The sequence below is a fragment of the Tamandua tetradactyla genome, chromosome 3 (assembly GCF_023851605.1).
Source record: "Tamandua tetradactyla isolate mTamTet1 chromosome 3, mTamTet1.pri, whole genome shotgun sequence".
Classification (NCBI taxonomy): Eukaryota; Metazoa; Chordata; class Mammalia; order Pilosa; family Myrmecophagidae; genus Tamandua; species Tamandua tetradactyla.
The window spans coordinates 13054149-13081241 of record NC_135329.1 but is presented as its reverse complement, the minus strand read 5'-3'; the positions used below and the strand labels follow the sequence as shown (position 1 = coordinate 13081241).

At 36.7% G+C, this 27093-nt stretch overlaps 1 protein-coding gene and 3 non-coding genes across 5 annotated transcripts in view; all 4 read right to left on the bottom strand.

The window, feature by feature from the left end:
- The window catches only part of WDR43 (WD repeat domain 43), a 72939-nt gene that overhangs the window by 3229 nt on the left and 42617 nt on the right, over positions 1–27093 (bottom strand). For both annotated transcript variants that reach the window (XM_077152495.1, XM_077152494.1), the window contains exons 4-16: positions 25251–25371; positions 24340–24479; positions 22785–22887; positions 20203–20267; positions 18009–18180; positions 15874–15960; positions 14491–14622; positions 12710–12841; positions 9274–9360; positions 8009–8040; positions 6904–6967; positions 4671–4784; positions 4099–4168 (exon numbers count right to left, since the gene is read on the bottom strand). In XM_077152495.1, the coding sequence (XP_077008610.1) occupies positions 4099–4168; positions 4671–4784; positions 6904–6967; positions 8009–8040; positions 9274–9360; positions 12710–12841; positions 14491–14622; positions 15874–15960; positions 18009–18180; positions 20203–20267; positions 22785–22887; positions 24340–24479; positions 25251–25371 (1319 nt within the window). The remainder of the gene's footprint in view (positions 1–4098; positions 4169–4670; positions 4785–6903; positions 6968–8008; positions 8041–9273; positions 9361–12709; positions 12842–14490; positions 14623–15873; positions 15961–18008; positions 18181–20202; positions 20268–22784; positions 22888–24339; positions 24480–25250; positions 25372–27093) is intronic.
- LOC143678577 (small nucleolar RNA SNORD53/SNORD92) lies at positions 13996–14073 on the bottom strand. The gene has a single exon (XR_013173358.1). It is a non-coding gene; the product is annotated as a small nucleolar RNA SNORD53/SNORD92 (small nucleolar RNA).
- LOC143678576 (small nucleolar RNA SNORD53/SNORD92) lies at positions 14956–15033 on the bottom strand. The gene has a single exon (XR_013173357.1). It is a non-coding gene; the product is annotated as a small nucleolar RNA SNORD53/SNORD92 (small nucleolar RNA).
- Positions 24786–24870, bottom strand: LOC143678578 (small nucleolar RNA SNORD53/SNORD92). Its single transcript, XR_013173359.1, has one exon. It is a non-coding gene; the product is annotated as a small nucleolar RNA SNORD53/SNORD92 (small nucleolar RNA).

The window sequence follows — 27093 nt, the reverse complement described above, 5'->3', positions numbered from 1 at the left end:
TTTTTTAAATTACCCGCAAGGCTGAAAGAACTATTCATACAATCCATCTTGCGTTTATGGCTTTTTTCTTTTCATCAAGAACAATTTTTATTAAAAACCACTACTGGATAGATTTTTTTGGTATGCTGTTTTGTTTGGCAGGGTCACATTTCCTTATTTTTCCATGTGGGTATCCCAATTTGCTGCACCATTTGTTGAATTTTTGTTTGTGTGTTTGTTTTTGGGAAGTGCATGGACTGGGAATTGAACCCGGGTCTCCCACATGACAGGCGAGAATTCTACCACTGAACTACCCTTGCACCCCTGGATAATTCTGAAATATTCCCAAACCTACCATGAGGAACAAGAGCTAGGGGACTAGCAGCAGACATTACAGAGCATAGGGCTCATCATATCTGAGTTTAAACAACTCTTCATTTGTATCATTAAATCTGTCTTCTATCAATTTTAGGCAAGGATTATAGCAAAAACTGACATCTGTCATGGGGGGTGGTCACAAAATGGGAGTGGCTGTGCTTCTGAATCTGGTTCACATCACATTTCAGGTATATCATGTGATACATGTATATCCTGGATGTGTTCCCCAAGGGGTTGGTTACCAGCTGATGGCTCCAAGCTTATAAGAGCTTGGAATATGGAAACCTTACCCAGTCATCTTGTCATTAACAGAAGCATAACATAGTCCTATGCTAGATGGGTTACAGAAAAATAACACGTGTAATTAAAATAGAGAAAAAATAAAGTCAGATCCTTCCAGGCATAAATATGTATTTTGCAATTTCATAGCAAACAAATATCTAAATGAGGATTTTCCCTATTTCCAACGAAGAAAAAGTCCAACACATCTGATCTTGAGCTTTTACGTGTGAGCTCCTTTTTGCTGAATACAGCTGCATAATCTGATCTGCAGAACTTCTCTTTGCAAACACCCTTCCCTTACTACACACCTCTTTTAAGACAGGTTGAGATGTCCTAGCATCGCCCAGAAAGATACCAAGAGGAAAGGCAAATTTTTCTCATCACCTCCCCTACTTAAAAAAAAAATTTGACATTTTAGTATCCAAATATAAAGTCTACTTAAAATAATCCTCTTACAAAGTAAGGCAGCTTCACAGTGTAAAAACACTCATTCTTTGCCAAAGGTTATATTCTTCTGGCCTCATCTACTGTCAGTGGTTTCTCACGGCAGCACCTCCAAGTGACTCCCTCTCTGGCTGTCGGGGTATAGTCTAGGACACTGTCAAACAAGATCTCTGCACCGAGTCACAGGCCTGAGCAGGGTGACCTAGTCCTAGTGCTTTCTGTACATCTTGGCAAGTCTTGGAGAGGCAACTACGGAATTCATCACCGTTATTCCTGCTTTTGCCACAGGCCTCACAGCACCTGTCCTGTTGGCTGCAGCGCTTTGTCAATGTTAAGGTGAACACCAAAAAGTAGAAAGCCACATCTATTTGGCAGGGAGAATTTATAACCATAACAAGGAAAAGGCTGAGATCCGTCACTGGCATAGTCTGCCTTCACCTCCCAAAGGTCCAAGGTGGTGTTCAGGTACATGTCTATGGTGGGAACACCATCCCTGATGTTCGTAAGGGTGGGTGGCGCTGGAGTTGTTAGACAGGGCCTTCTCCTGGCACCTGAGAGTGCCAACCAGTAGGAGGAGGAGGAGAAGAGCAAGTGCAGGCTGTCCAACATCTGGGCACCGCCAGGCCCCAGAGGTGCCCCTAAGCCCAGCCCTATAGAGATCCCCAGGCCCCCTACACAGTGCAGTGGGCACCAGGCTAGGCAGCCGCTGGCTTCATACCCACACCTCCTCTGCTTTTCAGTGTCCAAGCAGCTTTTCTCAAACTTTATGGTCTTACAACCTCTTCACATTCTTAACCAACTGAGGATGTTAAGGAGCTCCTATCTATGTGGGTTAAATCTACCGATATCAACCACATTAAAAATTAAAACTTATGAAAATTTACATTTTTAAAATATTTAAACATTTATTAATTCATTTACAAGTAACAACATTAATCCATGTTAACATAAATAGCACATTTTAATGGAAAAAAAAGGTATTTTCCAAAACCAATTTACTAAGAAGAGTGGCACAGTTTCCTGTTTTTGTCAAGTGCTTTAATGTCTGACACTAAAACAGCTGAACTTCCTATCTGCTTCTGCAATTGAATTTTGGATATGCTGTTTTATTTGAACTATAAGAAAATTCAGCTTCACAGAGATAATGATTTAGAAAAGGATGATGTCAGGGATCTCTAAAAGGTCCTCAGACCACACTTTGGGAAGTGTCAGTCATTAGAGGACACTGACAAATAGAAGGATACGCAAATTTTCAACTTTATATGAGAAAGCAAAACTGCTCTTCAGCATGTAGGTTCCCATTTTCCCTAATCCTTGCCAACTCCCAAGAATTTTCAGTCCTTTATATTTATCACCTAAACAGAGTTTGAAGCATTAACTCACTGAGGTTTTGACTACACTTCTCTAGAGTGGTTATCTTTTTATATGTTTATTAGTTGCTTGGGTCTCCTCCCCAAGAATTCACCTATGTATCTTATGCTCCTTTGTTATCTTCCTCTAGAAACAAATCTCCTTTAACACATTCAGGTGCATTTTAATGAACAAGTTATCTTAATTCATTGATAATAACATCAATATCAATATACCAAGATCCCACAGGTAATGGGTTTTTCCATGAGTAACTATTCTAAAATTGGTGTATTTCTCTATTCTTGTACTCTCACTTCGGGGGTCTTTGTGTCTAAATCAGTTATTCTGTGTCCTTTGTTTTCCCATAGAAACAAAATACTCAATTTATAGAAAAATGTGAGGATAACTGGCAGCTTTAAAATATGGGATCCTCACTGTTGTATTTATCGTGTATCTTTAAATTTATTAAGGTATTTGTTTAAATCCTTCAGTTGTGTTTCATAATTTTCTCTATAAAGTTCTGTCTTGATGTTTGGATGTATTCTTGGGTACTTCATAGTTTTGATTGCTAAGGTTAATATCTTTTTTCTAATACATTTTCTGACTAGTTATTAGAGAATAATGCTCCATATTTTTGTGATTCTTGGTATCCAACAAATTTGCTTACTTGCATAGATCTTGTTAACAACAGTGTGACTAAATTTTCTTCGTCTATGTAGAAAGTATAATATCTGCAAAATCCAATGTTCTACAATGTATTCCTTTAATATCATACTAGGCAGGCTAACCAATACAATAAAGAATAAAAGCCAACAGAAAGTACAGTATTGCCTTGTTCCTGACTTTAATATGAATGCTTCTAAGGTTTCATTACTTATAACATTTGAAGTAGGTTTAAGTTAAGGAAATATCCTTAAATTCCTAGGTTGCTGAGATTATCCGTGATACATGAAGATTGAATTTTATTGAATTCTTTTCTCTTTCTAGTAAGATAATGTAGTCTCCACCTGTTAATGTGATGACTACATTTATAGCTTTCCTGATGCTAAATCATCTTATGATCTGTAAATACATTCTACTTCCTAATGATGTATTATTTTACATACAAAGCAAAATTCAATTTGCCATTATGATGACTGAGGATGGTCTAAAGTGTTCTTAGGAACAAGGTCTGTGCACTTGACTGATAAAACTTCTAAGTTGTATAGGATAAGGACAACTCCTTCAAGGTTTGATAAAATTCAAGTAAAACCTCTGGGCCTGGTGTCTTGAGATGATATCAAATGAATTTAAAAGCTGTTGTTTTATCCAACTTTTCTCTTTCTTTTTTTAAGTCAGTTTTGATAATTAAAGTTTCCTAAGAAATTCCTTTTACCAGCTAGGTGTTTAAATGTATTGACATAAAGTATATTCATAGTGTTCTATTTAAAGCTTTTCCATGCCTAAGGCCCTTTTGTTACTATATTGTATTTGTGCCTTTTCTTATTAGCTCACATTTTTTTGTTTATTTTTGCCACTGGCTTGACTATTTTATTAGAGGAGGCATGAAGAACCATAATCTCAATTCAAGTTAAAGTTTTTACAAAATGAAGAAAAGAGAACTAAGTCAATGTGAAAATCAAAGTTTCTTCCATTTTCAGGGTCAACCCTACCCCCATACTTTACCTTCTTCATATACCAATTTTGCCTTCTGTTCAGGACAAGTTGCTCCCTTTGTTTTTTCTGATGCTGAAACCTGGAAGATGGGGAAATATTCTTAGAGCATATCTCAGTGTCAAAACTGTCTCCATACTCATGACCTGCCTCCCCATGGCTGCCAATGGGACCACAATACCATGTAGATCACATACAGGTCAAGAAACAAACTCTTCAAACTCAAAAAGGAAAGATTTACTCTGTAAAAGTTGAGAAATCCTGAGGCAATTAGAATACCTTTCCGTGCTAAAACTTTAACTGCATAAACACCTTGTAACTTGTTTTTCACCATAATTCAGCCATCTTACTGTGCTGACAGTTGAAATACAATGGTGAGAAGCTTTGAATATATGCTGAAAGCTGCACTACAAGTTTTCTTATAGTCAAAACACATAGCATTTCCAGGTTAAAGACTGTTTTCTGATTTACCAATTTCTTACTGAAATAGAAAGCTTTCAATGTTCGAGTGAACAGCCCTTTTTCCTCTCTCCAGTCTCTCACATCCCGAAGTTGTAGCACAAAATAACTGATTATTTACTCACTTGTGTGATTAGAAGGATGAGTTTTCCATGAAGGTGAGAGAGTTTCTGAAAAGTTTTTACTCTGCTTTCCATTAACTGGTAGAGTGTCCCCAGCTGGGGTACCAGGTCAGGCAACTAGGCAGAAAACAATGGTTTGATACTGTTATTTGATACTGCTGTCACGTCAGAGAAGGCACACAACACACATGCTCAGCTATGTCTCAGTGCTCAGCCACAGCACCACAGAAATCTGCTCACAAACACTTCAAGGGCCAGCTTGTGGCACAGCCTAGCAACATCTACAATTTTCACAGAGGACTTCAAACATCTGCACAGCCAAAAACAAAGTTTCAGAAATAATAATACAAGATCAGGAGGGAGAAACTGCAGTGTGGGACTTCTTTGCATTGATCAAATTATTTCAGATAAACAGATATAAAGCAGACACTAAAAAAATATTGCCCCATGTATCTATGAGCTAAAGGAGGAAGGAGGCCTCTGAATCTAATGCTATCATAAGGCCCCAGCAAGCTAGCTGTAGCTTTCCACCATCTATCATTCAAACGGCCAGGACCCGGTACGACAAAGTACAAAGTCTTATCTGTAGTATTTTAAACATACTCTTTATTAACAAACCCTCTGAACCATGCTTAAGAAGTCAAAGCAGGAAATCTTTTCGTTTGTCCCCCTCATAGCTATCAAAAAGGGACTCTATTCTTAGCCTTTTAATTACCCTTATTTGCCTTCCTATCAAACACCTCAGCACAAACTGCCTCATTCAAATGCTAACTTTACACAGTAAATAGATACAAATATGAATAAAACAAAGTTTAGAGTTATCACATGTCAATTTACCATCATCCCCCTTTTATTTTTTCATTCAGACCCTCAAGTTCCAGGAAGAGGAGGATGGCAGTGTAAAGAACACTGTTAAATGCCCTGAGCTAAAATAGTGCTTGGCTTAGAAAAGGAACTTAAGATTTGTAGGTAAGAATAATGAAGGAAAGAAGGGAGGATAACTGTGGCTTCTGAAAGTGAGAAAAACCGTTGTGGGCTACAGAGCCTTCTCTATTCATTTCTTTGGTCAGTTCACCACAACCTTGATGTTACACAACTACCCCTCTGGCAGCCCGACCCTCGCAGGCCTCACAGGCTTTTTTGCTTTCAAGCAAATAATCGAGGCCACACAATGAATGTCTCCTGCTCCCGGGCCAGAGTCCCAAGACCTGATGCTTGCCAGGACCTTATCCTGACCATTAACCATATGGTCATTTCCCTCAGTCTTCATCTCCCAAGGCTCCTACAAACTATAAGAAGCAAGAAATATTCTCACTGTTTCTGCTTTCATCCCCATTCTAACATCTCTGGCACAGAACTCTGTCCAGACACACAAAGAACAAACTGCTGACCTCAAAGTATATCATCCAACAGTTCCTCTTATTTCTCTTGAGTGAGGGCACAAAGAGCCTGATATAGAGAACAAGTAGACAGGCAGGGTCTGGGTGGGAGTGTTGAGAAAGGAACTACAGGTTAAATACCAATAAAGGATTTTTTCCAACTATATAACTGTTTAAGAAATATATTGTAGGTGCCAGGTAACCAAATAATATATATATATGAATTGCATAATTTTATCTGTAGCTTAAAATATAACTGATGCACTGATACGGGGTAAAGAACTCAACTCATATTGCAACCCACAAATTAGCTTTTACAGTGTTGTATTAAGATTTTATGCTCCCTCCCTCCATTTACACAGATAACTAAGAGCTAACAGCAACCACAGCAAAATGCTGGGTGCTACATATGTGTATCATTGTAAGTATCCTCACAAGCTACCTTTTATGCGCATTAGTATATACATAAATGTAAAAAATCTGACAAGTTTTTAAAAAGACACAAGAGGGATACAAATAATGTAAAAACAATTTTGCTGAAAAGGTGATACATATAGCAAACCATTTGAAAGCTGATGCATTTATATGTAACTTTTCTTCTTTCTGTTTTCTCTAAAGTTCTCTATAGAACATATGTCACTTTCAAATCCAAGGGAGAAAAAGACCAATTCATAAAAAGTAGCACTGGTGATAATGTGAAAGGGTTCACATCATGTGCATCAAGAAAACAAAATCGCCAAAAGAAGCATCTGGTGCCTGGAAGGCCAGATGGTGAGGGGATGTGGTACTAAATCATCAGTTCATAATCCTTATTAAAGCCAAAGTCCTGCACAGTAACTGCAGCTGAAAACACTTACTGTGGATAAGTATGATGCATGGACCGTTAACACGCATTTTAGCCACTGAACCATTAACACGGCACTGAAAAATGAAAAAATTCAAGTAAACCAGTGTTCACAATTTCAAAGTTAAATACAGCTCAGTTATAAACTTCTAAAAACCCAATTAGGCTCAGTGACGCTCACAATTGTGTTCTGTGAAGATGACCATAAGAAACAATTCCTGTGAATGTGACAGTCCTTTCAGTCTTTCAGAATCTATGTGAGATCTGTGCTACACACTACTACTTTAGGGGAGAGACCAAAAATATAAAAAATCCCTTCCTCTAAAGCAATTCAATTCAAGAATAACACCCCATTCATTACTTTCATAATTAACTGATACCAACACATTAATCATCTAAGAGTGGGCCCGACCGATTGCGTCATGCACAAACAGTAACAGATTTCCATCCCAATATTACACGGCAAATACAGACCAAAATTGTGTATGCCTGGTTTCATTAATGAATTCTTTAGTTTCCTTCATTTTGTGAACTTCAAACGCCAGGAAAAAAAATTTAGGAAGGGAAAAACTGTACTGTAGACACTGAAGATACTATACTATCCTGTAAGATTAGGATCACTGAGACGTCAACTTCCTATTTAGTTTAATCACCAAATTATTAAGAAAAATCCCCACAAAATCTAATCTTTTAGCTGCAACATTTATTAGTGTCTTAAGCAGCTACCAGAGGTCACGCAAGTTCTATACATGACAATTTTACAAATCATGACACTCAGTCTTTAAATGTGCTTAAATTAAGTGACCTGATAGTCAATCGACTTAATAAAGGGGGCAGGAGGGAGATACACTTGACACTCAAAAGCTTTATCAGAATTTGGTGCTATTTAATATTTAATTCTATGCTGTTAGGAAATACTGTTCTTAAAAATGGCCTTGTGGGGTGGGCCCTGGTGGCTCAGCAGGTAAGGATGCTTGCCTGCCATGCCAGAGGACCTGGGCTCGATTCCCGGTGCCTGCCCATGTAAAAAAATAAAAAAATTAAATTAAATTAAATTTAAAAAAATGGCCTTGTGCATTTATAAAAACAAAGCTATTTAAATTGCCTAAATATCTTACCTATTAGGATGTCCTTGCAACCTCTTTGTGAGCTGAGAGAGACAAAAGCACTATTAGCAAATAGCATTTCAGAGGCAACCAATCTCCATACATTCTCATGACACAAACGGTGGCCATAAGAACAAAGAAAACCAATGAGTGTATTACAAAATACTTATTCCGTTTAGAGGTCTATTGTTGGCCAATATAATATATCCTAGATATATTTTCATAAGAAAAGGATACAAAATGTCCAGGATAGGCAAATTTAAAGAAACAGAAAATAGATGAGTGGTTGTTAAGGACTGGGAGAGGGGAGAGTGGAGGTAGGGAGTTTCTTTTGGGGGTAATGATTGTACAGCCTTGTAACTACACTAAAAAACACTGTGCTATACACGTCTATAATTTCTAACTAAAAAAGAATCTTCTTTATCTCTAAGCCTAATTTTAACAATCTGTACCCACTCTTTTAGGTCAAGCTTCACTCAGATTTTTATATACGTTTAATACACATATAAGAGATCAAGAAAAAACAATTTTCCTTAAGGCAACTGTGATGCACCTCAGGACACAGCACCCTCACTGGCTCCCAGGGTGCTCCAGACACCTGTGATTTAGTTGCAGTCATCCTTCCGTGCCATCAATGGCTGCACAAAGGCTTTCTGTGCCCTGTGCCCTCCTACTACCCTTTTCCTGCCTAGTCCTTACATACCCCTTTCCTAATATTGTTGAAACAGTATTACTTAAGTGAAGACAGGACAGCCATTTGTCAGAAACAGTGACTTACTGCGATATAGGCCAAAGGTTGTACTACTACTAGATAAACTTGAGGCCCTCTCCAATTCCCTGCTGCCCTGCAGAGGTGAACAGTCCTTTGGGGTAAAAAAATCAAATTGTACAAAGGAGGTTCACATGTTAGGCTATGGCACCTCACAGGACAAAATGTGGGACACAAGTGAGAATCTAGGGGTTCGACGTTGGTGGTTTTTAGAGCAGTGACCCCATGCTGATGACAGTCTGCATATAACAGCAGAACTGGTTCACTTTAAACTTCCAAATGCTCCCCAGGTAAATAGAAACACTTACAAAGGTCAATGGCCTTTCCTTTCAATGCCTCAGGAACTCATCAATTTCACCAGTCTCTCTAAAGTACTTAGGAATTCTTTCCAGGCATCTACTATCTACTCTCTAAATGTATTTACTGCAAATCCAATTCTCTGAATACTCGCTGTTATTTTTAATTCCTAGCGTTCTCTTAGGACCTTACAATAAGAGCACTCAGTTACCTCTTGCAACAATGGGATAACAGCATGCAGGGGCATCCTTAAAACTGTCTTCTTTATTAGGTTTAAATTCTTAGTTTGAAGTACTTTCTGTGAGAAAATAAAAGAAATATTAAGATAAACATACTCAGAAGCTAAGGACAACTACAGGAAAAACTGTAAATGGTTAAAAAAGGCCAAGGCAATAAACTCCCTACTGAATATTTTAGCAAATAAAGGTCAGAAGAACTGAATGGAGGATGCTATATCACATGATTAGCAGGATGAGTACCCTCTTTAGTTATCAAGAAATTTACTTCAATAATAGGGTATTTCTCTACAAATTTTAGCCTCTTATAACCAATATTTTAGGTAAAACACAAAGAAACATCTCCAGCCACATAAATACAGAAATACACTTACTTGAAGAGAACAGAAATCCCCATATCTCCATTTTATAAAATTGGAGATATGTCCATACAAGAGGGTTGAGAAAACATAGGAAACTCACTCACGGAAAGCAACATATCTATTAAACAAAATGCCATATTTTGGCTAAAATTTTAAACCAATCAAAAGATCATATGTTTGATTAGAACCACTTTGCATTTAGGATGAAACAATGGAAGAAATCTCCTGTCTCAAGCCCAAGCAACAGAAAGGGAGGCAGAGAGAGGAGTCCTATTTCTGGCTCTTAGAAGCCACGTGTACACTCTGGGGCAGGCTGTTTAATGCCTCCAAACCCAGAGGTTTCAGTTACAAAAGGAGAGGGTGGGGAATCGAAACCCGTTCAGGTCTCAAAATTCCAATTCCACCCACCTTCCTCTCAAATAGTTTAAACATCTTATTCAGGTCTACTCCTGAAGGAGTCTCCCCGATGGTGTATGCGCTCTGGGCGACGGCTGGTGCCACAACCAGCATGTCCAGGATACACATACCAGAGGTACTGCAGGGCAGTCATGCTGAAAATCAGCTTCAGTCTCTTTATACAATTCCTAACACATCTTTTCAGAGTTCCCTACAGATTTATTTGCTTGTTAAAATACCTTTACATCAAGATTATTCCAAAACCATCAGATACTATTTAAGAATCATCACTTACATATTGAAGAACATATACATATTTATATAGTTTCTTATACAAAAGAAAAAAACCTTTTACACACAGTCATGGTGATCTGAGGGGATGGATAGCCCTGATATAACAGTCGCAAGTAACCTAAAATGTTCATTTTCAAATTATCAGAATATAAAATTCACAGAATATTTTAGGTTGATAATAATTCACAAGGAGCATAAACATGAGGAAACTCTCAGAGCACCTCTGTATGATAAATACAGAGTTCAAATGAAGAAAAAGCTACAGGAAACATTTTGTCTAAACTAGTCTATAATTACTTTTTGAGATAGCACATGCTTTTGTTAAGGGCCCCCCTCCTTTTTAGAAGATGTTCGCCCTCACTACCAGGAACGCAATCTTGAATGTTCTGCTGCCCATTATTTACACCAGAAACTTTGCTGTGAAACATTAATGGAGGACTTAGCACTGGGAAGTTACGTTGTCTATGATCTTCTAATGCGCTAGAAGTAGAATGATCATATAACTTGATCAAATGGGGACATTTCTGAGAGTAAAAGGAATGCTACTAACAATTATCCCAAGAGGCATAAACCAGAATTGTTATAGGGCAGAAGAACGTTTAACAAGCTCCCATTCAATTCTGATGTCCACTTAAGACTGAAGTTCTATGATAATTTTCAAACTGAAAATAATAAAAACACAAGCTATTTCCAACCAAGTGAAATGTTGACAGAGGAGTCAACATCACTGCTTGATGTATATTGAGGAAATCTTTAAATAAACAACCCTATAAACCACAGTTATAACTACCAAGATGATGATGTGGAAATGGGTGTTTTTCTTTTATAACTTCACTGCAGTAAAATGAAGCAAGAAAAAAACACCACATATTTAAAGCATGGTCTGAAGAGTGTGACATCCGCCCCGTGGACACGCCCAACGTTAAATACTCCATCACCCTCAAATCTCCTTGGACCCCATGCCTCTTTCCACCCCTATCCCCAACCAATGAAGTATAGACTAGTCCATGTTTTACGGCATTTTTATATAAATGGAATCATACAGTTGGTTAAGTACTCTTTTTCATCTGGCTTCTTCCTCAAAACAGAACATTTCTGAGATTCATCCACGGTGTGGGTGGATCGATAACCCATTTCTTATACTGCTGAATAAACAATTTGTCCATCCGTTAACCTGCTGAGGGACATGACAGCTCTTTCCAGTTTTGGGCTGTTACAAATAAAGCTACTATTTCCCACTGTACTAATCTATTCTTGTAAATGTTTTGAAATTTTTCCTGGTATTTGATTCACTTGTACCTACTGATGAAGAAAGTTTCAAAACATAGTTAAGTTAGCAATGACAGCAGATAAGTAAGGGTACATTTTAAAAACAGTGTCAATTGTTTTCTGAGGTTATTTTTCACCAAATCATGATCTACAGTTTCTAATGCCACAGTAAACTAAAATCCACCTTCCAAAATACATACATTAACCATTTTAAAGTAATTTTAGGTTTTTTAGAACTGCTGGTTTCCTGTCTTCTTTTGCAAAATCACCTAAATTCACATACAGATCAAAATACAAAGCAGAGACATTATTCCCAGGTTACATATAATATTAAAAGTTACATTTATATTAAGTGGTACCATAATATTGCCCAATCACTAGAGTAAGTACCCTTAACAAATGAAAACTTCTTTAATCTTATCAGGTAGTACTTTAAAGATTATTTTCTACACCTAAATTTCCTAATCAAATCACTGTTACATTCTCAATTTAAAAGGACAGAATTATGTAACTTCATACAAGCAGTCACCAACTTACAAAAACAGAAATCATAAATATTGCTCCTTATACAAAGTTTTTATACTTTCACCTCTAAAGACTTTGCAACATCACCCCCAACCCTCCTGAATCTTGCCTCCAAACCTCCTACCCATTGCCAAGGTTCCACCTCACCGGCCCCTCTCACGGCCAGGGGGAAATAAGTTTCTGGAATCCAGAGTAAAAACTCAGGAACGCATTTTCCTACAGAAAAAAATATAAATTGTGATCTAGAATGCTGAGTATTACTGTTCAGCTACACAATATTTATAAAGGCTTTTGTGGACTAGCCCAAGATTCTAATAACCATTCAAACCAATATTTCTATGAGAAAATGCATTCCAGGTTCAAAATAACACAATCCCTTTGTAGGTTGGTAACTGTCTGCATAGAGCTGCCAAATGATGCCAAATGACATATATTTTACTGAATTCATACAATATTAAATTCAAAATAGCTATGGAACATGATTATTCTCTCTGTAAATGATACGTTCAACGCTTTCTAAGAAAATTAACTATCTCATTTTATTAAAATCTACTGTAATACTTACATTTAGCATTTCAAAATCATTACTCTCTAAACCCTGTGCAAGAAGAACTGGAAAGCTATTTGTCTGTGGACGGGTGGCCTTTTCTTTTTTTGCATCTATATCCATTGCTCCTAGGCGTTCTTCAATGCTAACCTAAAGAACAGAAATGATCTGGTTAATGTTAATTACGCCCTATTATTCAGATTGACTGGTTTTGTTCAAATTAGTTTGTGCCTGTATCTCAGAACTGATTTACACTTCAACCCTGAGAAAAATAAACACGCCCTTTTCCATCCCAAGATGGTCATCACATCACCACGGTGGCACTCTTGGAGACAAGGGAAACAACTACAATATTCTGGTGGTATATTCTAGCGAAAATACAACTGCTCAAAAAGCAGGGGATTTGAAAACTGAAGATTTAAATAAAGGCTTCAAGGATTTGGCATCCAAAAGCTAAAGCCCAAGAAAAGACCTATCATCACCGAAGCTGCCCCAATATAACTATCCCCTGTACCCACCACAGATTGCCAAAGGAGACAAGTTACCATCGCCAAAACAATTTACAAAATGCTGTCTTATTTTTACCCTTACCACTCAGCTCCACGTAATGTTTTATTAGCTAGAGATGCTATACCAACCAAACTTTCCTTAACAAATATTTGAAATTTAAGAGCAAATACATCTGACACAATTTGCTGTCCAAAAAACTCAACTGTATAGAACTCTTCCCTGGTTAAAGCAAGCTTAACAAAGATGTTCTGCCAGCCCCTTGGTAAGTCAAAATGCAAATATTCTACCAACAGCAAATAGATGTGTTTCAGAAAAGCTTCATGTTTGGGTTATCTTAACTTCTGGAAAACATTAAAAAGGCAGGAGAAAATTAATGGTTGGATATACAACAAGGTAAAGTTGGCACTTCATTTTTAAATTCAGAAACCACATCACATCATTAAGGAAAATTTTTGTGAACAGCGATATTCTTGACCTTCTACACAAAAAAAGTCTAAGACATTTAAAATCAACTAAAGAACAGCCAAGCCACTAAAAAACGTAAAGCTCTTGAAACAATCTTCTTCTAATTATAAAATAGCTCAAATTAAAAATTAAAAAACAAACAAAAAAACAGCAAAAATTACAGATTTCTTAGACAAGAATGAAGAATGTGAATGAAAAACGAAGAGGGCTGTGAACAGAGTAACACCTAGAAATATGGGGGAGTTTAGAAAAAACTGAAATGAATAAGTGTTTTAAGAGGTTTCAACGAGAATAATTTTCAAAGGTGGGAAGCACTAACCTAGCCAGGACTGCTCAGACAGCCAAGAGAAAACAGGCATCACCAGAACTCAGCAAGATGCGAAACCCAACTCAAGTCATCACAGCAAGTCCTGGCTGAATTTACTCAATGACATTTTATTCAGCTAACTACTAACAAATAGCCAAAAAAAGCACACTCTTAAAAAAAACTTAATAAAAGTTCTACCTTCTCCATTAAACAGATTTTACAATGATTACATGGATACTTTACTTAAATATGCTACTGGTTATGCCAACTAAGATATCATTTTCAGTGATTCTAAAAATTTAGAATTCTAAAAAATGCATTGTTTGTTTTCTTAAATTGAAAATAAGTAAACAGACAGACAGACAAAGATAGGTAGATAGATAAAAGAAAGGGTAACAGCAGCAATCTCAATAAGTAGCTCAAGTTTGAACTCGGGCTCTATCCAATATATTTATTTGAATCTCCAAAGCAATCTTAACTCTCAAACTCAAATATCTGGTAAAGGTAACTGCACTACCTCATTCTCCCCTAGTTTCCTCTTGCTCTCTAATTCCTCAGTCTGCGGAAAGGCAGGCTTGATAGCTGCACGATGACCAGGAATGCCAGGCACCAGAATTTTTGCTTCAGAATTCATCACTGGTGTTCTCACCTGTTAAACAGGAATGGAAAGAACGTGAAAACGAAATTATAAGCTTATAAACTTAGTTCTTACAAGATTTATGCTCAGCGAGGACGCTAACAGCTTACAAACGATTTTTACTATTGAGAAACTCTATTAATTTAATATCATGTTCACTAAAACTAAAAATTAATTGAATGTTGGCAAATTAAATAATCTGAAAGCTCACAGTTTTAAATCTTAATCACTTAAAAGTAAAAACCAGGAGAAACAAAACACTCAGATTATCAAGAACTTTTTCGTTTCAAAAATGTTAAAGTTGCACATTTTTAAACTGCTTTCAGGAATGTATCTTTGCCAGAAATGCTCAGACAGCCAAGAGAAAGGTGTCATCACTGAAACTCAGCCAGAAGCGAAACCATATGGATGTCATCATAGCATGTCTTGGCTTTCTCTCCTCCTCAAACTACCAACATACAGTATCTACAAGGAGATGTAAAATGACTTTCCAAATGGAACACCACCAGGATGCTCTGACATATTCCAGCCCCAACATGCTTTTATTACACTCTGAAATACAGGATCCCTCATCATCAATAAGTATTGAGACCGATCACAGATCACCTATTAATAAAGTTATCTGAATATGTCCAAAGCACATGACTTAAGTAACCTGGTATATAAATGAGCCAAAACTCAGCATGAACCAAGGAATGGAGGGGGGCTTTATTCGTACATACTTCCTTTACATGAATCAAATTAAATTATGCCAATTTCATCTAGAAAAGTCATGCAATTAAAGGTGAAGAACCCAAAATATTATTCAATTCCAAAATCTACTGCTTCAAACCAATTAGAATGTTATCAGTAAGACATTCATAAAAAATAATGGAAATTAATGGGCAAAGCCCTCATATGATGAGAACTGAGTTCATAACCACAGTCATTAAGAGTCATTGCTTCATGTCAGTAGAACTATGCAGGAAACCCAGGTGATCAAGCACAGAGGGCAAGGAAGAACTAAATCCAAGGTCTTCAATTCTTTGTCATCTACTGGCACTCATTCATTCAACCAACCAAGAATAGCAAAATAAAAGTTTTACAATCTTGATATTGAAAACAGACCATAATCACACAAAATCTGTAAGACAGAATTTTAAAAGATGATAAAGTAAAAGAATATAAAATATGAAAAAGTCAGCCTGAACACAGTACTACATACACAGCCATCAATTCACTCACTCTCTTTTCTTCCCAACTTCAAATCTGTAGGGCACTTACCTTGGTTACAGCAGTTTCTACTTTGGGCATCCAGCAGTTTGAAATATCTCTTACTAAACACATATGAGGTTCTTTGGAGTTTAAAGCCTGGGAACATATTTTTAAAAGAGAAAAGTGAGGAGAAAAGACAGTGTCAAAGCTTAATTGAACACCATAAGTACATGGAACCTTAAGTAGGACATGAGATTTTGTTGGTTTGTCTAGAGTGATGCCCCGATAAATCCCAGATGATTTGAACAGTGAATAAAAAAGTATATGCAAAGTCCCCTTTGGGGAATGGTGGAAAGGGGGAAAATTTAACTTCCCCAAGTTGAATTCTTGGTATTCTCATAAGCAGTGCAGACAATCAAAGCTATAGGCTGAGCCCCCAATCTTGGGATTTGTTCATATGAAACTTAACCCCACAAAGGATAGGTCAGGCCTACTTAAAATTGGGCCTAAGAGTCACCCTCAAGAGAACCTCTTTTGTTGCTCAGATGTGGCCTCTCTCTTCAGCCAACACAACAAGCAATCTCACCACCCTCCCCGTCTGCATGGGACATGACTCCCAGGGGTGTGGACCTTCCTGGCAACGTGGGACAGAAATCTTGGAATGAGTTGAGACTCAGCATCAGAGGATTGAGAAATTCTTAGAGTGAAATGCTGGTGATCAGTGAGGGGGAAGGGTGGGGTATGGTATGTATGAATTTTTTTGTTTTCTTTTTATTTCTTTTTCTCAATAGACTCAAATGTTTCAAAAAATAATCATGATAATGAATATGCAACTATGTGATGATATTGTGAATTACTGACTATATATGTAGAATGGAATGATCAAAAATTAAGAAAAAAAAGATTTAATGGAGTCAATTAGATTTAGCTAAACAAAGAATTAGCAAACCGGAAAAAAAAAGTGTCAAACAAAGCAGCTGGAATTAAGAACAAAATGAAAAGTAAACGACTGCATTTTTACAAAACTGTAGGAAAATATGGGCAGTTTCAGGACAAAACTGATGGGCACCATTACTGTCACAGACTGACGGCAGCAGAGCTCTCTTCACTTCTGAAAGGCTTAAGTTTTTCATATCTACATTTTTAAATAGCAACAGTCCGCCATGTAACTTCACAGTTGAGAGAAACCCTGAACGTCATCAGACTTCTTGAACCCAGGTATCTTTTACTGGATGCCTAAGACTGGACATTTCTATAGCCTTGCTTTAGTTGGGACACTTTCACAGCTTTAGAACTGTGGACTTGCAACTTAATAAATTCCCCTTGTAAAAGCCAAAAAAAACCCCAACAGGGTATTCTACCTTTTCCACAAGCATGTCATAGACAGCACTGCTGATCTATATGTCCTAAAAGGAATGGTCTTTAAGACATAGCAAATGATGAAAAAAAAACAGATGCAGCAAAGTAATATGCACCCATTCAGGGTTTAAGGCTATATGCAATTCTATATGCCCAGGAAATCAATCAAAAGCTATTTAAATTTTTAAGTATTTAAAAAAAACTCAACCAGCACTTGTTTTGGACACTCATGGTCTACCTAAAGACCTCACTGAATAAAACTAGTATTTTTAAAGCTTAAGAAATCACCACCTACCGGACATGCAAATAATAACAAGGCTTCAAAGAAATTTCTATACTCAAACATGTTAAACTACTGCACTGCTTCTTATAATACCACTGAGAAGTAAGATGACAGATGCTACCACTAAAAGATCTTCTTTATTAAAAGATTCACCTTTAATGTAACAGGGCAAAATTTACACAGAAGCTATACCTGTGCTAATAAGACAGCAGCTGCTAGGCACAGAGGGCTACTGAGCACTTGAAATGCGGCTTGTACAAACTGAGATGTGCTGCAAGCTCAAGACAACATCAGATTTTGAAGACTTAATACAAAAAAGAAAAAAAAACACAACAAGAATGCAAAATATCTCAATTCTTAAGGACTAGGTGTCAAAATATTTTGGAAAAACTGGTTTAAATAAAATACATAGTTCTCATAAATTAAAATAACCACTTATTTTCATAAAAGATCCGTTTATTGAAAGAGAATATATTCTTTCATTTTACACGTTCCACTAAACAAACCAATATATGGACATTCTGATGCTCTACTGTCTTACTCTGGCATAATAGCTACGTACCACTCGCTCAATGGTGGGCTGAAACCAATTGCCATATACAAGCAACAAGGACATTTTATCTGAGCAAAACCCAGCTGCTAGAATAGGAATGGGTTTTGGTGTAGACTTCTTGCCTTTCCCAGGTGTTGCTATTTGAATTGTGCAGTTTGAAGTCAAAGGCTTTTTACAGTATCTAGAAATGAAAGAAAACAGATTAGAGAATTTGAAATTAGAACATCTCATACTGATTCTTTGAAGCTGACATCAAGTCATGAGATGTGGCCCTCTCCAGCCTCCACACTATCATCAGTGGTGGACCAAGATTCCTCAAAGCACAGCATTCCCTCTTCCCCACAATTCTAACTCCCATCAACACTATAAAATCTCACCACCAAATGCTGCCTTGAGACCCATCTGCCCTTCTACCCCATTCTGTCAGTCCCACAAAAGCCCAGGTCAACTCTCCCTGAGCTTCAGCCCCCTCATGGCTCTGTTCATGGCCTGTTCCAACCAGCCATACCTCCAACTGCTCCCAACTCCCCAAAACCTCTGCCCTCTGGAATGCAATCTTCAACAAAACTGCATCCTCGGTTCCTTCTCTGAGGTGCCCTTCACCTCTTGTTCTTTCCTGGCTTGCTCCTGCAGCCCTTCCAAGCTATAGCTGTTTTCTCTCCTATACCAATGTGTCAGGGGCCTTGCATTTAAGTGCACTCCCGATTCCTCACTGGCACCTCAAGTCAACAACTCTTCCTCATCTATTTCTAAAGCCTTAGAAGTTCCTGTCACCAGACACAAGCTACCCCCACCTTCCTACCATCACCCAATGATCTTTCCAATACTACTCTAGTGAATTTCTTTCTAGTGATTTCCATATCCCATATTCAGGCTGATGACCTTTCTTTCCAGTATCCTGGCCTCTCAGGTCCTTGGCCTTTCCATCTCCAGTGATCACATCCATCACTGTGTTTCATTCACTCATTCCTTACACCCGACTACTTATTACCACACCTCCTCCCCACTCAGTAAGCGCAGATCCTCTATCATCTCAATTTTAAGCAGCCCATTGTCCCTTCCAGCTTTCCATCTCATTCCTTCTAGCATCCTGACTCCACAACCAGGTCTATCCAGGATTTTTGGTCTCTCTGCTTTAGACTTTATTCCTCTATAGTCCATTCCCAGCAGACAGAATGTACTAAAACTTAGGGCGAATCCCATCATTCCTGTGTTTAAAGTCCTTCAGTGGCTTACCACTGCCCCAAAAGAAATACCCAACGTCCCCACTATGGCTCACTTCTGTGCCTCATTTCTTCTGGGACCTCAGTTGTATATCTCTATTGCATATATATTCTTATTGCATATGACTATGTAAATAAAGTTCCCAAGCAATACATGCCAAAATGTTAACAATTACCTCTAGGGAAGAGAACTCAGTAAGAGACTCAGATTTTTTTTTTTAAAATACATGGGCAGGCACCAGGAATTGAACCCGGGTCTCCAGCATGGCAGGCGAGACTCAGATTTTTAGAATCACTTCTACACATCCTGAACATTTTAAAATGAGTATATATTTCCTTCTTATTAGTTTATATTTAAATAAATCCCTAAACAAGGATTTTAAAAGGATACCAACTAACATAGACGGTTAAAACTATGTTAGAGTTCAACAATATTGTGTATATAACTGAATCTTGGACAGTTTTCTAGTATATGGCAGGGCCTGGCAAACTTTTTCTGTAACAGGCTATGTAGTAAATACTTCAGGTTTCACAGGCTGCATGGGTCTCTGTTGGACATGGCCTCCTCTCTATTACTGCCACAAAACCTATCAACAACACCCCCTCTCTCTGTTCATCAAAACCCTCTTATTGATATGCCTGAGATCCACATATGTGTGGCAAGGAGAATTAAAGCACTAACAAAGATAGAAATTAAGAGTTCACCAAAGTTCACGAGCAAATCATGAGAACTACCAACATTTATTACGCATGTATCACAAAGAAGCCACTATTCTACCTAAAAACAGATTGAGAAATGGTCTATGACTCTAAGAATTTTAATTCTAACTAGGAACATGTAGTTAAATAGATAAAGAATTCTGTAAATGCTTTCAAAATCATTTAACTTAAAAGTAATAGTGTAAATACTACTACAGAATAATGAAAAAAGCAGTAAGTCAGGGTAAGAGAATTTCCAACTTGAAAAATGTCTTACTTACCCATTTAATATGTGTTCAAAAAGATGAACTTGACCATCTCTGCAAACAACAGCTAACTTAACAGGCTGAAAGAAAAAACATAAATGATTTAACAGCAACAAAACATTATGCCAATCACATTAATGGACAATAAATATGCCTCACGCCCCAATCTAACTGAATAGCACTCAACTCTTCTTCCCACCCTTTGAAATAACCAAAGAAAAAGCTAGAACCGCTAGGATGTACAACTCTTGCAATAAAAACAATTACTGGTGTCAAAATAACTATTACTACTGTCATTATAGTTGAGATTATAAATAAATGGTTAGGTCAAGATAGCACAGTCATGAAGAACGCAGCCTCAGAAGTTAAAGTTACTAACAAAGCAGAAGTCGGCAGCATTGGCCTGACGTGCCCCATGCATGAGAACAGCCAGGGCTGTTGAAAATGCCACTCTGTACTGAAGGCCGGGAAAGGGGGGCGAGGGGGTGGAGGCAGGGTCCTAAGTCACCATCTACTCTCCTTCTCTCCTTTCTTGCCCATTTCCAGTTGTTTGGACATTTTACACTCTGCTGTTAGTTTCACACCTCAAGGGCCTCTACAGACCATTTTTTAAAAGTTCTGAAGCTTTCTTAAGAAAAACTTAAATAAAGACTTAGCATATTAATTATTGATTATACATGTAGAATGGAATGATCAAAATAGGAATGTTTGCGCTTATTTGGTGTTTTTTGGTATTTAAAAAAATAAAATTAAAAAATTTTTTAAAAAAGACAGCATATTCAAACAGCTATTTCTAAAAAATTGCTGTCTCTATTCTATTCTAGTTATAAATTTAACAGAAGAATTCAGGGAGCAACCAATACTGGGAGAAACTGAAATATATTCAGGCTATCTTTACATTGCAAAAGTACTTTGAGAATTGTCTGTTGTATTTAAAGGTAAGAAATCTCAGAAAAGGGAGAAGTTATTAAAGAAAACTTCATTTGCCTTTTGACATTTAGCAGCATATGAAAATTGTCAGGGAGAATTACATTTCCACATTAAATTTTCTAGCTCCCTCTTCTAAAACCCCTACTAACAGATATCCTCCAATCTCACCAAAATGTCTACATGGGTTGATTAGTTTTTCAGGGAAACACAAGCAGAATATACTGCAACACCAGAATCAAGGCTCTGTTTGGAATTTACATTTTAAACTATCGCTGTAACTACAATTCTACTTAGAGTAACAAAATTAGAACTTGGCTTCCTTCTTGACAACCAGGATCCATCACTCCTACTTTAATACTTTAACTTAAAAATGTCTAAAGAGATTTGACTAAAAAGACAAATAAATAAAAAACGTCAAGATCTTTCCTTCTATTAACTACTGACAATAGCTCATGGATGCTATTACTACCTGACCTGGACCCCTTAAGAGCCAATAGTCCTTTGCTCACCTAATTCACATGGACAAGTAACCAACCCACCTATTCACATTAGAAAGTCAAGATCCTTTACTCTGTTTACTTGTCCTTGATCACATATTAGCAATGTAATCAAGACTTACAATTCTTCTGATTTTTAAACCAATGCTCTTTCCGTACACTCTAGTGTGAATTGTTAAAACTCAATGAAAAACTTCTAAATCATCTCCAAAACCCCATTAGAGGCTTATGCAAATGTAAAACCTAGACTGCGAAAAGTGAATTGCTTTAACTTTCAATAAGACTCATATTCTGTCCAAATTAAAATCCTAAGTAGCCTTAGGGTACCAGAAACAGGAATATGAAGTACTTCAATGACATCACTTGTGCTAAATGCTGAAAATCTTACAATCATCAATTTTTACATGCAAAAATGCATCAAACATTAGGATGCTGCTCTTATAGAAAAATGCAATATGCTTAGAACATATAGGTGAAAGATTTTATAACAAAAATAAAGCATTTAATAGAGGGATCACCTATACACCGCCATGATCAAAAATCCCTCTTCATAACTTTTATTAGCTATAATTACAAAATGTACTACCCTTGCATATAAAAATTTCCCTTCCCCTCCTAAGAGCTCTGTACAGATTGGAACGGTCACTTTGACCCAGTCTAAGATTTTCTGTTCTATTTCTCTGATTCTCCTGGTTGTTCCCTCTTTCCCAATGAGTTATTAAATCATCAAACCCTGATGTTAAGAAGGTAACCTAACAACGATATAACTTTCACAATGTGACTCTGTGATTGTGAAAACCTTGTTTCTGATGCTCCTTTCATCTACCATATCAACAGATGAGTAGAACACATGGAATAAAAAGAAATAATAGGGTGAACAAATGTTAAAATAAATTTAGTTTGAAATGCTAGTGATAAATGAAAGCGAAGGGTAAGGAATATGGTATGTGTAATCTTTCTTTTTCTGTTATCATTTTATTTCTTTTTCTAAATCAATGCAAATGTTCTAAGAAATGATGAATATGCAACTATGTGATGATATTAAGAATTACTGATTATATATGTAGAATGGAATATGTTAATGTTTTTGTTAATTTTTTTAATTAATAAATTTTAAAAAAGGCAACCTTTTTGAAATCTAAAAACATTCACAAAAATTGAGCCATTTACCTCTTCTTTGTTTTCTGACAAAGTCAGATCAATATAGACAGGTTCATCTGTAACTGTGAAAGACATCACTGCATTCTTCTCTTTATTTTCTGACCGGACCTGCCTAGATAACAAAACTCATTATTAGCTTATGAGCTTCGCACCTAAAGGAATCACAGAAATAGATTCCTAATAGCTTTTTCACCTTTTGAAAACTAAATAAGGCGACCCAAGATCAAAGTAAGGGAAGTATTTGTGTCACTTCCATATACCATGACTGCTTGGGAAAAGAGAACACACTCATACATCTACAGTAGATTTAAAAAAAGGAACTACATTTCCCAGTCTTTTTGTTTTGTTTTGTTTGTTTGTTTGCATGGGCAAGCACCAGGAATCAAACCTGGGTCTCTGACATGGCAGGCAAGAACTCTGCCTGCTGAGCCACTGTGGCCCGCCCTCCCCAGTCTTTTCCAATGATCTGTGTGTCTATCATTATGTCAAGACCACCTGTCTTGATTACTGTAACTTAAGAAGTCTTCAAATTAGGCAATGTTAGTACTATAATATCCTTTTTTGTCAAAGTTGTTTGGAGGTTCTGTCCTTTGCATGTACATTTGAATTTTAGAATCATCTTGTCAATTTCTACAAAAAAGCTTTCCAATAATTTGTGATCAAATATTTGGCAGATTTTTGTTTTCTGACATTATTAATTTAAGCGTTAAAGCCTCTAGAACTAAAAGAAATCATTTCAACAGGATTTCCTCAAAAATAAGATACAAAACAGAAAACCAACTCAATTTGTTTATAGAGGCATAACTAGGAAATATGACTTAGCTGATGGTCTTGTACATGAATGAACAGAAATAAACTATTTTTTTAAGGAATACAATTTTCAATTATTAATGCTATGAGTATTATCTGGAATAAATTTATAGCAGCTTTTTCTAGTCAAAATCATTTTCAACTAGTTATTATTAGGAAGAAAAACTACTTGTTTAAAATCTCTTCAAATATTTTATAGATTTATTCTGTCCATGAACAAGTTAAAAACAAAGTCAAATTCATCATTATACAATGTCTTAAAACCAAGAAAAATCTTTTTCTTAAATTTCTTTAACATAAAAACATTTTGATAGCCAAATTACTTTTCACTTTTAAAGTAGATTCAAAGGAATCAGCAATAGCAACTGTGGCAATAAAGGGCTACTGGGAATTCTCAGACACAGCCAAGGAATTTAATGTACTCATTCAAGCATCAGTAAATGGAATTACTGCATTAGTCCAAAGTAGCATCATCACTTTCTTTTCTACAAAATCAAATATTTTCCTAAAATTAAAAGGGGGAAAAAGGATTTTTAAATTACCCAAACACAAAGGATGCTCTACCGAACATCCTTAATTTATTCTCATAAAGATCCGCTTTTTTAGGCAGGCTGAGCTCTTTATTACAAGTCAGTATACACTCAACATTAAGCGCAAGACAGCAAGCCTCATATTGATCATTTGTATCAATCACATAAACTTTGCCAAATTCTTTCAAGGCAAAACTACCTCCCAAATCCAGAAGACTACATACCAGACATTAAGTAACCGGTCATGTACTGCTCCAGATAAGAAATAAAGGCCTGTAATTCCATCAAAGGGTTGGCTCTCATTAGGAGGTCTAATGGTAGTGAACATCAGTGAAGAAACCGGCGTGGCATGTCCTGTGAAGTGCTAGAGAAAGTTAAATCTCATTTAGGAGAAAATGGATTCAAAGTAATAACAGAAGAATCCATATGTATCATAAGTGAGATATATATGATACATATTTGAAAGTAGAGCTATGGCTAAAGGTTAACACTTAAATTCTAAGCTACTGACTATCTCTGCTTTATTTCCTTCTCTGTTTAAAAAGCCCATCTGAACATATTGAAAATTAAGATGCTCCTAACTCCTGGAAGGAGTTAAGACTATTGGTCTATCCTGTTCCCACCACCTATCCCACAACATTTATTTGTTCCATTTTAAAGGAGTGTTTGGGTGCTCAGACACAGCCAAGGAATTGTAGGTCCTCATTTTACTCTCGGAGAGTCGAAACCACAATTTTAAGGCATCATCACAGCACCAAAAGTTCAGTAATCTATCAGCAATTAACTGTCTTCAATTCTTCAAAAATTATAATACTAAAACTACCAGGGAAATACAATAAGTGGACCAAGTGATGGATGCAAGTTAGCAATCAAAGTTATTATAACTATAGCATAGTAGAGTAAAAGATTTTTAATTCAAATTCCATTTTATTTGTCTATTTTTATAATGCATGTGAAGGGGGCAAGTTTAACCTATTTAACATCAACAGATTAGATTTAAAGCTACTTTTGTCTGTTAGTTCTATTATTTCATACTTGAAAAGAAAGACTTCATATTCAGAAACTTATGCAATGGCTCAGAGTTCGGCCTTTATCCCTACTATCCCTTTATCCCCAACTAATTTGATTCACTCACTCTGTAGATTTCTTTGGTCTCCAAAACCCACAGTTTGATTGTTCGACCAGCTGAAAGCAACATCTTTCCATTTGGGCTGATACACAAGGAACTGACGCTGCTATTGTCACCTTTCCATTTGCTGTATTGTGATAAGAAACAAAGATATCTCAGCAAAAACACAACCCAAAACAAAAACAAAAGCAAAAAACAAACAAAAAAAATCGGGTATTCAAAATACCACCTAAGCGCTATGCCGAACTACATTCCCTAAGGGCTTGTGTCAGGTTAACTAACCCTGGACATGACACTCCAGTTAAGCATTCCTAACCGGGTCCTCCTGACCAAGAGAGCTATCAGGTAAGAAATGCGTAAGTTACAGGAACGTAAGGCCTATATATCCTTTGGTATATCCCTTGACTCATGACATGGATTTTGTTAATGCCCAGTGTTACGGACTAATCATGTCTCCCACAAAGATACATTCAAGTTCTAACTCCTGCAAATTGTGAATATGAACCCATTTGAGAATAGGGTCTTTAAAGATGTTATCAGTTAATATGAGGCCACACCGAATCAAGGTGGGTTAATTCAGTCTGACTGGAGTCCTTTCAAGCAGAGAAAATTTGGACTCCATAGCAGAAGAAAGGCGGAGAAAGAGACAGCCGCATGCTAGAAAGAGACAAGTTGTGGACTGCCATCAAGCTGTCACCACAACCCTGCAGTTTTCAGAGAAAGCATGATGCTGCTGACACTTTGGTTCTGGACTTCTAGTCTCCAAAGCTGTGAGACAATAAATAAGCCAACTGTGGTTTCGTTACAGCAGCCCCAGCAGACTAGGACACCCAGCAAACCTAAGAGATTACTGGACCCCCAAAGGTCTATCCTGCCCCCACCACAGCTCTTCCATTCTCTAGAAGGTTGGGCGTTTATTCATTTAACAATGCATATGATTTCTCACACTACAGCCCAGAAAGGTTAGGTCTAGCCCAATTTCACATGACTGCAATCAAAATGGATAGAGTCAAATAAATTAGATATAGATAATCCCATTCAAATACCTCAAAAATTGAGTGGAAGCATCTTGCAGTTTGTTGCACACGATAATACTGTTATGGGCAACAGGGAGCTCAGCTACCCACTGATAAAATCAAGAAATAACAGTAGGAATCTTATTACCAAAGGAGACTAATCTAAAAATGGAAGAAAAAATCTTATTCTATCAAGTCAACTGGAATCATGTCAAAAAATAGGCATCTGGAAAAACAAAATTAGATTCCTATCTTACAAGCACCAAAAAAAATTACTAATTAACTAAAAGTAAACAGCAAATTTGAGGTAATGGAAATTTTTTGGTAATGGCTGATGATGACAGTTGCACAACACTAAACATAATTAACACCCTTGAACTACATACTTGACAGTGCTTAAAATGGGAAATTTCACATTATATACACATATGTTGCCAGAATAAAAAATTTTAAAAGCCACAGAGCTTATAATAGAACACTAATATAAACTATGGACTATAATTAATATAAGAATTACATAAAACCTCTGTATCACAAAATAAACCATAACATTAAAATATAAGTAAAAGACTACGAGAAAATATCAAAATATTATAGACAAAGGAGTAATACTCAGAATACATAAATAGTTCCTTCATATCAACATGGAGAAAACTCCATGTTATGAAACTTCGTATCAACATGGAGAAAACTCAAAAATAAAGGTTTTTGAGAGGTTCAGTGGTAGAATGCTTGCCTTCCATGTGGGAGAATCGGGTTCGATTCCCAGACCATGCACCCAAAAAAATAAAAATAAAATAAAGGGAACAACCAGGCAATTTATAGAAGAAATA